Source organism: Podarcis vaucheri, assembly GCF_965113315.1.
Source record: "Podarcis vaucheri genome assembly, chromosome: 7".
NCBI lineage: Eukaryota > Metazoa > Chordata > Lepidosauria > Squamata > Lacertidae > Podarcis > Podarcis vaucheri.
The window spans coordinates 89,985,006-90,001,737 of record NC_138765.1 but is presented as its reverse complement, the minus strand read 5'-3'; the positions used below and the strand labels follow the sequence as shown (position 1 = coordinate 90,001,737).

General features: G+C 48.3%; 1 protein-coding gene across 1 annotated transcript in view; it reads right to left on the bottom strand.

The window, feature by feature from the left end:
* Positions 1-16,732, bottom strand: part of FAM178B (family with sequence similarity 178 member B) — a 194,033-nt gene that overhangs the window by 105,466 nt on the left and 71,835 nt on the right. Inside the window, exon 9 of the mRNA XM_082229961.1 lies at positions 1,485-1,614. Coding sequence (XP_082086087.1) covers positions 1,485-1,614 — 130 coding nt within the window. The remainder of the gene's footprint in view (positions 1-1,484; positions 1,615-16,732) is intronic.

Genomic DNA, 16,732 nt, shown 5'->3' with positions numbered 1-16,732 from the left:
CTGCTGGGCCCTTCTCCAGCATCGTTTGAGAGCCTCGCCTCTGCCTCTGGCTCCGATGTCAGTTCCCTGACACGTTACTACTACTGTCTGGTTTAGCCGGCCAGTCAAAGCTGTTTCCCAGGGTGTGGCTGCTGTTGCCTGCTGACAGATACTAGGAGCCACAGGTGAGAGCTGGGAGCAGGATGAGGGCCAAAGGTGGACAAACTTTCCCTGAAGGAGCACAATGTTCCCCCCCACCAAAGGTACTACCCTCCCCTAACACCCCATAAACTCTAAATCAGGCGAGGGTAGCTGATGGGTCCCAAACCCTCAGTGAGTTAGGGACTTTCCCTGCATGCGAAGACAGGCTCTGGCGGGTTGAATGGAGGAGACCAAGAGTGAGTCCAATGGTCAAGAAGAACTGAAAGTCATTTGGCAGTGGCATTGCTCCCCATAATTTACACATGTGTTTATTTGTTCCACTTTCCCTCTCTGATTAAACAGTTTCTACAGGTTAGAAAATACAAAATCCAGCACATCTTGTTTACCAGCAGCAAAAGCAAGATGAGCACATACTATAGGCAATGATCCCTGTTTCAAATTACTTCCGACTCTGAAAAACAGCCATCTGTTTCTAGGCTTTGCCTTTCTTCAAAGATAGCAAACAGAATGTACAATTCCCAGGGTCCTCTGACTGGGAGTCATTACTATTAGACAGGTTAAAATTGGCTTAACTTTCTTGTTATATCATCCACCCAAGGCTTCTGCGCTGAGCAAGCAGCACAGAAATGTCCTGAAGCAGGAACCTATTGGTACTCTTCCCAGGGACCAAATGTAGCTGCAGCATTAATTGTCTCATGGTCATAATGTCTCACAGGAAACAATCTGCAAAGCTGTACATTATTGCTTTAGAAGCAGAGACAAAAATCCAGGGCTCATCACCTCCAAAATTTTGAAGGCATCCAAACCAGCACATGGGGATGAAGGTTCAATTTGCTCATCTGATGGTCTTACTTTCTCACCTATCTACTTATTTTCACATATTACATTTATATCTCCCAAGGATTTACAGGAAGTTTCTCTGATCCTGACCAGGCTTACAGCTTACATCAGCCACCTCAGACCATTCACTTGGTCCTGCGTCAAAAGGGACGCGTCAGTGCAGCCCCAGTCCTCTGTGTCTACTGGTTCCAAGGATGAGAGAGCTGCTGCTGCTGCTGCTCCAGTGACTTGAAAAGTTACATGAATATAGGAAGTAGCCTTATACCAAGTCAGACAATGTGATCCATCTTAGCAGTGCCGTCTGTATTGTCTTGACCGACTGGCAGCAAATCCCCGGAGTTTCAGAGAGGAAGACATTCCCAGTCCAACCTGGAGATGCTAAGGATTGGATCTGGGACCTTCTTCATGCAAGGCAGTTGCTCTACCACAATGGCCCTTCCCCAAAGTTCTTTAGAAGTTCAAAAAGAGTTCAAGCATGGTCCACAAAAATAAACTTAACTCACTTTACGTCTTTAGGTCTGAATTCTGGCTGAACAAGCCCAGGAAGGTACAAGGCAGATGTGCAGGCTCCCAAATTGTAGAAGGCTTGTGTGATGTCCTTCAGCATTGGGCACCAAAGATCTGGGATCTTGTCTGCTAATAAGAGAAAAAGAGTTTGAGTGTATCTGTCTATTTGGGGTTCTTTCAATTTCTTGTTTCTTCATTTTTTCTTGTAATATAGACTTCTATTCACTTTGCCTAATATGCACATTTTTGCTAAGCAATTTTCCCTAATAGAATATGTTTTTGTATTTTATTTTCGCGAATATATGTATTTTAATGCACACCTTACCCCAGTATATGAATTTTTGAATACATTATGTGGCTGGAGAACTTCGCTGAAGGATGGCCGTGTTTCTGTTCATGTATTGTTTCATAAAGTGCTCACTTTTAAATAGGAACCTCTGGGCTCATCTACACTTCCACTTGCCCCGTGCCTAGAAAGCAGTTTTCTGATTGTCCCATGCTTTCTAGACGCTGGTTTTACCTCTTTGCCCCACTGTTTTCTGCTGAAAAAACGCACTTTGGCGCTAAATCAGAACAAATGTCTGTCCATAAAAAACCTGTCTGCTGTTTGTTCCAATTCTGAGCTAAACTGTGGGTTTTCTCAGGGGAAAGTAGCAGGGCAAATGAAGGCATAGATTCATCCAGAATCCAATTACATTAGGTGTCCAGTTGCAGAGCACAGGAACAGATCCTTGTCCCTTCTCCAATGAGAAAGAAATACAGTGGTACCTCGGGTTAAGTACTTAATTCGTTCCGGAGGTCTGTACTTAACCTGAAATTGTTCTTAACCTGAAGCACCACTTTAGCTAATGGGGCCTCCTCCTGCTGCCGTGTCGCCGGAGCACGATTTCTGTTCTCATCCTGAAGCAAAGTTCTTAACCTGAAGCACTATTTATGGGTTAGTGGAGTCTGTAACCTGAAGCGTATGTAACCTGAGGTACCAATGTATCAGAACCTTTTACTGATCTGGAGCATTTTGGTCTGGAAAATGAATAAGCATCATCTCCTCCTGCAGTTTCAAGCAGCAAGCTTGGAGGGGAAGACGTTCCTTGCCACTTGCTTCTCCTTGCCTCATGGGGGAGGAGTGCTGCAGGAGTCAGCACCTTTATAAGCGCACATCCACAATACAAACTTATATTAGCTCTATGTTAGTTTAACTTTCATAGCTTCTCTCTATTGAGGGTAGTAGCTTTTTGGGTTAGATATCCACAGATGTAAAGCCCCTAGGTTTCTGGCAGTGGGGGAGTTTTCCCACAATAAATTTGAGCAGTGCACACACTGTACCTTTAAAGCACCTTCAAATCACATTCTCCCCCTCGAAGAATTCTGATTTAGCCCTCTTTTTTGTTAATTCATTAAATATGTACAATGCCCTTCATCTGAAGAAGGTGGTTCACAACATAACAAAAGAACAAACAAAAGCAAACCAATAACCCATAAACACACTGAAAGGGTCGCAGAATGCCCAACCAAAGCCCTGGTTACAGAGAAACGTAATTGCCTGGCGCCTGGAAATATGTAATGAAGGTGCCAGGTGAAACTCTCTGGGGAAAGCATCCCACAGACACTCTGAGTGGCCTCTTGGTGGGTACATCGTCTTGCATGTTTTTGACATGCCAAGCAGCGGTGGAGTATATGCTACTGCCACCCAGGGCAGGCAAGCGGAGGGAGCCCACTCAGCCGCACCAGCCCAGCCCTCGCCACTGCTTCAAGGGCCCACTCGGGCCGCCTGCACAGCTTTGCAAGGTGCTGGAGGCCAGGGCAGGAGAGAGGCGGCAACACTGCTGCTGCCTCTCCTCTGCCAGGTCAGGCCTGCCCAGGGAATGGAGCTGTGGCTGGTGGGGTGTTGGGCCACTGCAGGAAGCAGCTGTCTCCGCAGCTCTCTCTCGTGCCAGAGCCAGGCCTCAGAGACCCGGCTGGGTTTGGCTTCCCTCCCTGTGGCTCTGGCTACGATGAGGGGCCTCTCATGGAGGCACCTCGTCACACCTGGGGCCACAGCCCCCCCTGCTACACCACTGATGCCATGGTTGGGAGGACTATGCTACAACCACCCACAAGTGACCAGAAAATTTGTAAGCATTACAGCAATTTTATATGCTCCTCTCACTCGGACTAAGAATTTGTTACCTTTGTCCCAAAAGAAACCAGAACTGCTGCCTGCCTGCCTGATGGATGAAGGAACAAGAGAGGCTGTCTGTTGCTCACTCACGGCCTTCTGAAAGCAGGCCTTGCTCCCACCCCAAGGCCAAGTCTGGTAGCCATTCTGCTGCCCCCCCCCCAGCCACTTGGTTTAACAACCTCAGCTAGAAAGGCCAGAAGACCCCCACCCAAATCCCAGAGCGCTGAGGCCCCTTCCCTTCCGGTGTCTAAGCAGTTAAGCAAGCAGGCTGCTCAGGGTGACTCAAGCCCTCATAGCACATAATTGCCTGAGGGAAACAAATCTTTACCATCAGACAAACCACTGCCTTTCTTTGTTGCAGGCATTTGCAGCTGTTTCTTCACCAGCTTAACAGATCCTCTAATTACCACGTAGGATGGGAGGAGGGAAACTGCCGCTTTTAGGAGCTGGGTGGCAAATTCCCTCCCTCACTATTCCCTCTTCACCTCACAATTACCTGAGGCCTGGCTGGGCCATATCCTGAGCAATTTAGTTGCTGGGGGTGGGAAGAGTCTTTGGCTGGGGCAGGGTAGGGCGCAAGAGCAGCAACAAACTGCTGTGCATCTGGAAGGAATATGGAGGGTGGGGGGCAGAGCAGCATCACACATGCAAGAGCGCTAGGAGTGGGAGAAATGAACAAGGGACGGAGCCAGATGTGCACAACGACCGACCGACCGACCGTCTCTGAGCTGTGGGCCTCCTGGGCAGATGCTGGCTGGGAAGCTGGTGCTGCAAGGTTAGCAATATTGGGTCTGGGGAGGGGGCCAGGAGTCCAGGGACTGTTTACCACTGAATCAGAACAAACATCAATCTGCAGAAAACCCAATTCACTTTTTTTTACAGTTCAGCAGTAAACAGCGGATTTTTCTGAGGAAAGCAACAGAGCAAACGAAAAACCTCTTGGACCCATGCCTAAAAAGCACAAGATGAATGGGAGTGTGGATGAGCCCTAATATAGGCTTATCTGCAACAATATTTGTCCAAAATCTTAACAACCACTAAAATACATCCCCAATTTACCTGAGGTCTTTGCATCCTCATGGAAGCCTACACTGCTACCCACATGGGTGGTTCCGAGCCGGAGCCGACTGTCTCTAATAACTTCCCCAGCTGTGCTAAGCCATTAGTTCCTGAATGTTTATTGCTGGTGTTCTCCACTCTGTGCAAGAGTGATAGCCCCACGGTGAAGCTCATGAAAGCCAGAAAAGTCAAGTCTGGTAAACATGCCCACTCCCCCGTAGCTTATGCTACAATGAGAAAAAGCTGCTTTCCTGAAACCTGAGAACGGATGCAGGAAGCGAAGAAAGTTCCTTCTCCCTCTGATAAAGCCATTATATCCCTGGATCTCTTGGCTACTTTCACATCTGTTGGGTGAGTCCAAGCACTTGACGCCTGCCCACATGCTCCTCAGCGGAGAGGGCAACCTCCCTGAGGAGCTGAGCAGGAGGCGGACGCTCACGGCATCTGAGACAGCTCCTTCCGTCTCAAAACTGACGTGGGAAAACTCCTGAGCACAGCCATGCGCTTCTCTGCAGGGCTTCTCCAAGAGAATGCATTGGTGGATTGTGGCCTCTAGCTCCGGCTTGTCTCATGTTCTCCTACTCTGAGCACTTCTCCAAACTTGAGCCTCATAGGAAAGCCGCTCCGCTATGGACACGGCATTGAGATGGAGGAAATGCCTCTTTTCATCTCAAAAAAATTCATGGGGCTTCCACACAATGGTTTTGTTTCCACAAAGATAATTATTTCCTGTACCCCTGATGGCTGCAAATTCCCCATTCCCATTCAAAATAAATAAATAAAATTAAAAAATTGCCCAGTAGCACCTTAGAGACCAACTAAGTTGGTTCTGGGTATAAGCTTTCATGTGCATGCACACTTCTTCAGATACATGAAAAGCTTATACCTAGGAACAAACTTAGTTGGTCTCTAAGATGCTACTGGGCAATTTTTTACTTTTTAAATTTATTTTGACTGCGTCAGACCAACACGGCCACCTCCCTGAATCCCCATTCCCTTGGAACTGAAAGGGCCTCACTGCAGGAGGAGGCATGCACAGAGCAGAAACACACACACACTCCAAAGAGAAGATTCCCCCCCCCCAAAAAAAACCCTGTTTGTGTAGTGCGGGGGGTGGGGTGGAGCTCGGGCACAAGGCCAAATGCAGCCCACTAGGTTTCTCTGTCTGGCCCTTGCAAAACTACCCAGCCAAAGGCGCACCTAGGAGTTGGTGAAACCAGTCCCCACGGGGGGGGGGCAGGCCCAGGCAGGGAGGGGGCACAAAAATCACCTCTCAGACTATGAAGTGTATGGTGTATATGTCTTTGGCAATGAGCTACTCCTGTTGAGATCAAATGCCGGATACGTTTCCTGTCGGTCTTGCTCCGCTTTTCACCTTCCTCCTCCCCTCACCATCACTCTGGATGCTTTGAGTACTTGGGCTACGTAAAATGCAGTAATGTGGCTATTGTGATAAAGTGATGGGAGGGCGGGAGAGGATGCCAATACAGCTCCTTGTCAAAGGCGCAAGGGACCCTAAATTTGCTTCTCTACCCAGCCAAAAATACCCCTGAGCATTTTTGCCTGACTGGAAAGTGTCTTCAAACTCTGCTAAAGCGTCTTTCTTCCTTGGATGATGGAAAGAGGACAGTGTGTCTGTATGTAGAAACCAGCCTACTGTGCAATGTATATTCATTGCTCCACCCCCTCTTTCTCTGGCTCCAAGACTGGCAAGGGGCCACTGGAAGGCTGCCCAGAAGCTGGAAAAGGTTCCCCCACTGCTGGCATTGTCCACGGTCACACAGCAGCTTTGGATGTGACGTTGATGCTGCGATGACTTGCTCACCTACAACTGTCTGTCATTCATATATTTCCCGTCTCTAGAGACGGCCACGCTCCTGATGTATGGGCCTATCCTAGGCAGAGGAGATGGGAAACTTTGGTTCTGAAATAGACGGTGTGTGATCCACTTGTATTTCCTGTTCTCAGGGATTTCCTAAAAATCCACAAGCAACACAAAGAGCACTTGGGAGCCTATATATAACCCATGGGCAACCATATGTTTGCACTCACTTATTTCAAAATTCTTACCAGTGGAGCAAAAGCAGTCGCCACAGAGCCTCTGTCCTCCTTCCTTCCTAGGACCTCATCATTCAGCCCCACCACCTGAGTGTCGTCTGGTCCGCACATGCTGAAGAAGGACGTGGCTTCTGCTTTTTGTTGTCTCATCCGTCTGACCCTCCCCCTGCCCTCCCCTTCTCTTTCCCCACTCAGCATTCAGCCTCTGACCTTGCCCAGTCCTCTTCCAAACCCATTCATGTTCCTTGCTCCACGGCCTCCCTCCTGCTGATTCACACTAGATGCTCCCTTTCCTCTGCCTGCTCTGACTCATTTACTCTCCTGGCTCACGCATGTCAGAACGTGTGTGCGCCAGGGACGCGGACTTATAAAAAATATTGGGGGGGCCCGGGAAAGCTCATGAATAATAAATAAGCTCATGAATATGCAAATAAAGTGGCACCGCCTCCTCGTGAGCGAATAGGGGAGAGTGTGCTGCGCCTATTAATCAGCTCCGAAGGGAATTGGGTGGAGCTTTTGCTCGGGAGGGAGGGCAGGAGGCATGCAGCCCGACCCTGTGCATTTTGGGCTGGGGGAGGGGCGGCGATGGCGCTCTGCTGGAGGGGCGCCGAAGATTATTGGGGGGGCAGAGCCCCCCCAAACGAATTTTTGAGGGGGCTCGGGCCCCCTCAAGCCCCATGGAGTCGGCGCCTATGGTGTGCGCCATTGGCCTGGCGGCATCAGTGGGAAGGGGAGTGTGCTCTGCAGCGGCTTCGGAGACTTGCATCCAGGCTCTGTGACAGCTGGCAGGCTGCCTGTCACGGGTGGCCCGGAGCAAGGCTCTTGCACCAGAGCAGCTTCGCCTTTCCACCAGCTGTGCACTGCAGAGAGCTGGAAGAGAGAGTGAGCCAATGGGGAGAGGGGAAAGAAGGAAAGGAGGAGAGGAGTCACAGCCATGCCAGGCATTTAAAGCACAGGGCTTCCCCCAAATAATCCTGGGAACTCAGTGCCCTTATAACAAATGACAGTTCCCTTGGGGGAAGCCCTGTGCTTTAAATGCCTGGCATGGGTGTCAATGTGACCAAAGAACAGGAAGAGAGGATTTGCGTGCATTATAGGGAGGCAGAAGGAGTATTATATATTGCTATAGATTCCGGGGAGACCCCACACCTAAACCCTGGATGGAAATTAATAAATGGAAGGGTTTTGATGAATTGGGATATGAATGAAAGTACAAGCCATAGGAGCCAACTCTGAGAAAGGCCTGAGGTCCCTTTGCCCCCCCCCCCAAATATTTGAGGGGGCCGGTCCTCCAAAAGTTGATGGGCATTGCCATTCAAATGGTGTCTGTGCACCACATCATGTGCGGGAGGACAGGGCTTACTTGCCCCCAAAATATTTTAGTCAGGTTGGCACCCTGGTATAAGCTGGGCTGACTTAACATGACAAAAGGAGTTGATGGGCATCTGAGAGGAATCCTTTGGCCTGGGGAGTCAGATGGTGCCAAGGTGATGGGATGTATGTTTGAAGTGACAGGAAGAGAGTTTTAGCAAGGTGTTCTGGGAAGAAGTGGGGGAGAACAAGGTCTGGGATCCATCTTGGACAGGATGGCTGAAGGCTGGCTGGGAGAGATGCCCTGGACAGCTGCACGGCTATAGGGGACAACTCCTCTTGAAATGACCAAGCTGTAAGATCTGGACTCTCTCCATGCAGACGGGAGGTGTAAATAGGTGAATAAGCCATAGTTCTTAAATCTACAACAGTCTCTGCCACTTCTTCAAATCTCCAGAGGAGCACAGACCCTATGAGAGTGCCCAGGACCCCCTGGGATCTCACCAACACCTGGCAGAGAGTAGGGTTGGCACCCAACTTTCGGAACAATATGAAGGAAGCAGAGGCTATGGTAGTCAGACTTATTGGGAACCTATGAGGCAGTGTCTCTGTGTGTGACTAACAGGCAAATGGGATTACTCTAGTCCAGGGGTCAGCAAAATTTTTCAGCAGGGAAAGGTGTGTGATAGATAGATAGATGATAGATCTTGTCGAAGACCAGACTATATTCTGAAAAAAAATATATATGAATGAATTCCTATGCCCCACAAATAACCCAGAGATGCATTTTAAATAAAAGCACACATTCTACTCATGTAAAAGCATGCTGATTCCCGGACCGTTCGCGGGCTGGATTTAGAAGGCGATTGGGCCTGATTCGGCCCCCGGGCCTTAGTTTGCCTACCCATGCTCTAGTCTTCCACCCTCTCTTCCCAAAGTGATCATCCCATATATACGGTAACTAGCTGCTGATCAGAGACAAGTCAATTTGGAAAAGCAGCAGCAGCCAAATACTTGGCCTCTGGCTTTGAGAGCAATTGTATTTGCTTGTTTTTAATGTCCTCAGTAGCTACATATTCCCTGTGGTGCACTACCAATGTATTAGAGCAACCGACGGAGGATTTGCTTTTGAGAGAGTGGGGTGAGCACAACATGGTAGATCATCTAGGCAGGACTTGTTTTTCATTCCCGCTGGACTGCTTTGAGCTGCAGTATCCCACTGATATGAAGGTCTGCAAGGGGGTGAGGGACAGTGAGTCTGCGTAGCAGGATAAAGGCAGGTGAAGACAGATGCAACTTTCTCAGAGCAGAGGGCGAGTGGCATTGAATCCGAAGGGGCCTTTTTCTCTCCAGGGCTCCACTCTGGGGTGGAGGTGAGGGGGCACATTTTTTTGTCTTTTCAGAATGTGTAAATCTGAGGGAAAGACTGCTGTGGACAATATAAATCAGTTAGCTCCTATGGTGTCCCTAACATACTGATTTCTGGAGCAATTTTGCAATTTCTTGCAGCTTTCGGTGCTGCTGTTTTTTAAAGCTAAGGCAAAGGATGAATGCATAAACATGCAAATGCAGTAATGACAATCATAGCAAATGGCTCACATGAGGTGCTGGCTGAGGGACAAGATGGATGGCGGAGGCAGCACGTGACTTGTAGCGATGCACTTTTGAAAGGCAAGTGGCAAAGTCAGGCTCACACCGCAAGCCCACTGCTAAAATGTCATGTCTTTTTTCACCCCCAATGTGAGTCATAGGTGAGGCGCCACCATCGGTTATGTCCCTCTCTGCTCTGTTTACTACACACCTGGCCACTCTGTAAGCAGCTGAAAAGAAGCACACTGAGCTGGAGGCTCTCTGCCACTTCCTGACGGCCGTGCACCAACCCTCTCCCCTGTGGACGGCAGCTGTCAGAGGCTGCCTGCACACAGAGACCTTCCCTTTGCAGAGGGCAAGTCCACCTCTGGTGTAGGCACAGCTGCAGCCAAGCAGTGGCATAGCTGTCAACGTTTCCCTTTTTTTAAGGGAAATTCCCTTATTCCGAATAGGATTCCTCGCCAGTGTCATATGCTGTAAGGAGGTAAATGGTGTCCTTTTGACAATTTTCCTCTGAGGTACTACTCAAGAGCAAGTCATCAACATACATCAAGAGTGCGGATCCTGCTGGGAACATTAAGTCTTGTAGGTCCTTATGCAGGGCTGATGCGAAGATGGTAGGGCTTTCTACATAGCCTTGGGGCAATCTAGTCCATGTTAATTGACTGCTTCCCCATGTAAACGCGAAAAGGAACTGGCTTTCCTCATGGACTCTTATAGAGAAAAATGCAGAGCACAGGTCCACGACACTGAAGTGTGTGCTGTCAGGAGGGATTCCTGTTAATATGGTATTTGGATTGGCCGTGATGGCATGTCTTGGGATTACAAAATTATTTATGATCCGCAAGTCCTGCACAAGGCGGTATCTGATGGGAGTACCTGGGGGGCCAGGTTTCTTGACAGGCAGGAGGGGTGAGTTACATGGACTGGCACAGGGCACAAGGATTCCTTGATCCATGAAGTCCTTTATCATTGGTTTCAATCCTTCTATTGCTTCTGTGGGGAGGGGATATTGCTTGACGCAAGGAAAAGGAATGTCTGTGCGGTATTTGATTATAACTGGGTCTGCAGATTTAAGAAGTCCTACTGCTGTGGACGCGGGTGGCGCTGTGGGCTAAAGCCTCAGCGCCTAGGGCTTGCCGATCGAAAGGTTGGCGGTTCGAATCCCCGCGGCGGGGTGCGCTCCCGCTGTTCGGTCCCAGCGCCTGCCCACCTAGCAGTTCGAAAGCACCTCCGGGTGCAAGTAGATAAATAGGTACCGCTTACCAGCGGGAAGGTAAACGGCGTTCCGTGTGCGGCTCTGGCTCGCCAGAGCAGCGATGTCACGCTGGCCACGTGACCCGGAAGTGTCCCCGGACAGCGCTGGCCCCCGGCCAATAAATGTGAGATGGGCGCACAAACCCCACAGTCTGTCAAGACTGGCCCGTTCGGGCAGGGGTACCTTTACCTTTACCTTTACTGCTGTGGAAGTGGTTCCCCATAGCCAAGGGGGCACAGTGTTCTCAATAGAAGGGGGTATTCCTACATCAGAGAGGTTTTCCTCTTTAACAATGCCTTGGAATGAGGCTACTGAGTCTTCAGGCATATGTAGGTAAATGCCATCAGGACTGCACGTAATGGTAGCCTTGAGCTTACATAAAAGATCTCTTCCTAACAAATTTACAGGGCTTGAGGTGAGGAGAAAGGAATGCTCAGCTGCTAGAGGTCCCAAGGTAACAGTAGTGGGTTTGGAAAGATTACATGTCCTGGGAATTCCGTCAATGCCCATGATGCGTTGTTTTTGTTGGCTTGGGCTCAAATGACTATTACTTAGGGTAGAAAATGTAGCACCTGTGTCCACTAAACATCGATATTCATGTCCATCAATATTTATGGAACAAATAGGTTCATCTGAGGATAGATGAAAGGTTGGGCAAACTAGGGCAACAAAGTCGGAACTCCCTGCTGATTGTCAATAATTAGAGTAATGCTGTTGGTTCTGAAGAAAAGGATTTTGAAGTTGTTGCCCATGGCTCTGGTTCAGGGCCGGATTTAAATTAGTGGAATTCATAGAGTTATGTGCTGAAACAGGGTCATCTAGGCGGTTAGGACAGTCTCTTCTAAAATGTCCCTCCTGCTGGCAGTGGAAACATTTCAGGACAGCGGGTCTATTACAGGAATTCTGTGGTGGGTTCATTTGAGCGAGTGGGTTATTATTTTGTCGAGGTCCTCGGAGACCAGTCTGAGGATAGGGATGGTTCAGCTGGGGTCTTTTGAGAGTTTTGATAGGGGTGATTCATTTGAGGTTTATGAGAGTTCTGAGGGGTTCTGTAAGGTGGGCTTAGAGGCTGGGAGCTGTAGGGTGCCCTGAGGGCCAGAGCTAAGACTCTAGCTTTCTCCTCCCTTTCTCTTATTTCTTCCTTTTTCCTTCTTTCATCTCTTCCGTCGAAAACTGTCTTTGCAATAGCTAAGATTTCGGACATTGGCTTTCCTTCATAGCCTAATTGGAGGTTGAGAACCTTTTTTATATCTGGGTTTGATTGGTCCTTGAAAAAACTTTTTACGATGATTTGATTCTCAGGATTGTCAGGGTCTATTCCACCCCAAGTCCTGAAAGCTGATATTAGTCTGGTGTAAAAGGCAGAAGGGGTTTCGTCTGACCCTTGACTGATGGCTTGGATTTTTGTCCAATTTATGCCCTTTTTCCCCGCTAATTTTATGCCTTCCAGTATGGCTTTCCGGAAGATTTTTAAGCTCCAGATTCCTTGTTCTGTGTTATAGTCCCAACTTGGGTCATTATGTAGTTGAGGCACAGTTACCAGTTCAGCGTTGGCGGGTTTTTTGTCTTGGAATTGGGGTTTTCCTAATGCTTCTGCTGCCTTATTAAATATTTCCTCTCTTTCTGGGTCATTGAAGAGAGCGTTTAGGAGCATGTGAACATCAGCCCATGAAGGGTTGTGGGTTGAAAAAATAGTAGATATTTGACGATAGCATCGATCTGGATCTTCCTTTAAGGTGGTCATTTGATTTGACCAGTTCATTAGATCAGATGTAAGAAAGGGAACGTGGGAATACACAAACGTGGTAGGTCCTTCCGCGGTTGCTGGGGCCAGCGGAACGGATCTAAGGGGATACTGTCCCTTCCCTGTAATCTCAGAGTCCTTTGTTAAATCATTGAGGTTTTGTTCCCTTTTTGAATTAGCAACAACTTCTAATGCAGTAAGTAGTTGGGACACTAATTCTTCATCATGGAGTTTGCTACGAGTCCGATTTGCTACTGGGCTTGGGTTTAAATCTGGCATGGGAGGGGTGGAACTGTTAGTCAAGGTTCTATTAACGTCGATTTGCTTTAATTCGGGCATGGATGGCGTGGTATTTGTAGTTGAGGCTCTACCGATGTCAGACTGCTGGAGGTCTAGCGCTTGTGGACCATTGTTTTCTGCACTGGGAAGGCTGGCGGGGGTTGAAGTCCCAGACAAAGTGGAAAGCCTAAGCTCATTCTCAGGTGGTGGGGGAAAGCCAGTGATAGGTTGCTGCCTTGGAAATAAAACTAGAGGACTGGGATCATCTTCTATAATGTCTTGATAGGGAGGGGGCTTCTTCTGGGTTGTTAGAATGGGCATCTGCCGGGACATGACACTTCCAGCTCTTAATTTCTCTCGGGAGCATTCGAATAGCTCAAGATATCGGATCTGAAGGGGATACTGGTCTTCCAGGGCAGTGCGTAGAGCAGCAAGGCGCTGGATGTTAAATGATCCTTCCTTCACCCACCTTATTTCGTAAGGGTATCTTGTGGTAGCCCGCACCCAATTTTTGGTGCAGTGCTTCACCAATTTGGATCTGCAAAGGGTTCCAGTACCTGGCAATTCTTCCCAGGTTTTTAGTACATAATTAAGTGGACTGTCAGAGTCCAGGCGGGAAGTAAGCACCAATTGGGCTTCCTTCTCGCCAGGGGTCTGAGGACTATTGCCTTTTGACAAGGGTGCACCCATTTTCTCAAGTGGAAGGGGTTGGACTGGGCAATCTTCCGAAGGGTCCGAAATAAGGGAAACCTGGACAAAGCTCCGAGGGGAACTGGACAAATCTCCGAGGGGAAAAACCTGGGGATACTTGGACAAATCTCCGAAGGGGAACGTGGGGATACCTCACTTAATCTCTATTCTACAACCCACAGCAACCTCCCTGCCTTTTACAATCTAACTCAGAGTCCCTACTGAACGCTTGCACACTTGCAATGCCAGATTGAGACTCTGGAATATGAAAGATGGAAAGGAATTCAGCGCCCTTGCGTTCTCTGTTCACAGGTCATTTCTAACAAAGATCGCCATGGCAGAGGTGCGGCTGCGCTGGGAGTTATAGTCTTGGGAATTATAGTTTTCAGTGCAGAAGAAATTGCACGACCTTTCTGGGCAAAACTCCGAAGGAATAGGTCGGCATAAAGAATTAAGTGAAAGAAGTCACACACAACCCTTGCCTGGGCATACTCCGAAGGGCTAAGGCTGGTGTTGAGATCGAGGGGACAGAAAGGAGGAGAAGGCAATTTTTCAAGAGTTAAAGTGAGGAAAGAAGTAAGGATTTGAGAAGTATAGGTTGCTGTGGTTTGCAGAATCCCACCCCACTACCCGTTTCCCTGCTTATACTCACTTCGCAAGCGCGGTGTCTCTCATCCTTCAGGAAGCTTCCAATTTTGAGATGACAGGAATATCGGGGAGAGAAACAGTCAGAAGGAAACAACCCCCCCAAACAGCCGGCTAGATCACCGTTGCTTTTTCCTGGTTGGTCCTGTTGAGGATCCCAGTTAGAGCCGGGACTCAAGGTTTACCAGGGAAAGAAAAGCCCCCCTTGCAAACGGCTGGGTGCGCTTGGGCTTTCAGTCCCTGACACCCCAAAAATCCCGGGTAACCGGCTCCTGCCTGGCTCGCCAAAAATGTAATAAATTTTGATTGCCTCCCCAAGGGGCCCCCTCCTCAGAAGAAGGACCAGGGCCCTGGAAGGAGCGCAAATGAAGGCTCTGTACCGGTCGGGAAGAGACAGAGACCACACCAGGATTGGAAAAAGCAAAGCCTGATCTTTATTGAAAGAACAGGAAAAAAACAAACCAACAACACAAAAAACTGTTGCAACAGGGTCCCCGCTCACGCAATGACACGGAGTCAGAGACCCCGAACAAAGGGACTGCCTTGATTCTTATACCTTTTGATTTTCATTCAGATCAATAGCAAGGAGGTGGGGGGAAGCGATATGAGGGGTGTGAAGAGTGGATTAACATAAGGTAAGCAGGATGTTGAAAGACTTTCTGGAGGTGTCAATTTGCTAAAGGGCTCAGGTGGTATGTGTCGATCTTCATGTTATTTAATTTTGGATCTGCTTCAAATGGCTTTTCCTTTATCTACAGGAAAACCTCCGCAACTGTTGATAATCAGCATGCAGATGTGAGGCTGGATGTTTGAGAAGAAGTTCAGGAAATGACTTAAATGTTAATGTGAAATCCTATTCTGCATTGCTATCAATTCGGGTGTGATAGCCTGATGTTTGCATATTTTTTTGGAAAATAAGACTGTTTTATCTGTGCGTATTCATGGTAAGGTTTGCAGACCCAGTAGGAGGCAGTGTGGTGGATTGAGTTTTGGCAGCCTTTTGGATACAATATTGAGTCAAGTATATACATTTTGAAATATTTAGATTGTTACATTCTTTAAAAACTACATTCTGGATACATTTCAGAAAAGTACAGCATAGTACGGCATTTCATTAAAGATACATCCAGGAATACATTTTAAAAGGATAGCTTCATGGAGAAGGAATGGCAACAGGCACATTACGTTAAGATGATGCATTAAAAAGGCATACATTATATTACATTCAATGATACGTGAAGAGACACAGTAAGATGGCATCTTCCCAACAATGCATTCTTTAAGGCACAGATTATTATTATTGTGGGACTTTGGGTAGGATGATATCATTAGGATCATTTTACCTTTATTCCCCTCTCTGACCCTGATTCTCTTATGACACCAGAAAAGGGAAAGGTTGACAGCTATGAGCAGTGGTGAACACCAGAACCCATTGTGGGGACCTTGAAGGAGAAGGGGAATTAAGTCCTGGCTTGGGCGAAAGCAGAAGAGCATTTGCTGGCCCAGGGGAGAGGGGATGGGGATGGGTGGCATCAGAGAGAACGGAAAGCAAGAGGAGGACGCTGTAATGTTCTGTCACTTCCCAAACTAGCATGGCAACAAAAAAGGACAAAAAAGTTTGGCATTGCCCAGAGAGAACAGAATGAGGCAATAAACCAACCTCCCTAACCTGCTATTTTCCAGCTATTTTGGAATGCAACTCCTGTCAGCTCCAGCCACGTAACCCATGCAATATACCTTCTGCAGGCAAAAGTGCACGTCTGCACTGCAGATTAAAATCAGTTTTATAATCTTGTGTTCCTCCCTGCAAGGAATACTAGGTGCACAGGTGGGTCAGGGACTGATGAGAGAGAGTTCTGAGCACCTTTACAGAAAAGTACAATTCCAGGTCTGCTTGGGATGGAGAAAAATTGTCAAAAGAATGGCTCATATTTCCAAGTGCTGACATACTGATAGTTAGCTAGTTTGGGTCTTAAACTACTACAGCTGCCACGGCTTCCTCTCACTCCCTGCCATTTGGTAAGGGTGCAGAGAATACTCTTAATATCTCTCTAGACCCCAGGCCTCTCTACAAAGAACTATAACTCCCAGGGTTTCCAGCTGGGAGGGAAGTCTGTGGTGTGGGTGGCCTCCTGGGGCTTCCATGCAGAATGTTCTACATTAGAACCTAAGAAAAGTCTTGCTGGATCAGTCCCATGGCCCTTCTTGTCCAGGATCCTGTTCTCACCAGCGGCCAACCAGATGCCTCTGGGAAACTCACAAGCAGGATCTGAGCACAAGAGCATCTCCCCTCCCCCCCCCCCGTGGTTTCCAGCAACTGGGGTTCAGAACTGTGGCAGCAGAGCAGAGCCAGCCCTTGATAGCCCTTTCATCCATGAATCTGTCCAGTCCTCTCTTAAAGCCATCCAATTTGGTGGCCATGACTGCCTCCTGTGGCAGGGAGTTCCATAGT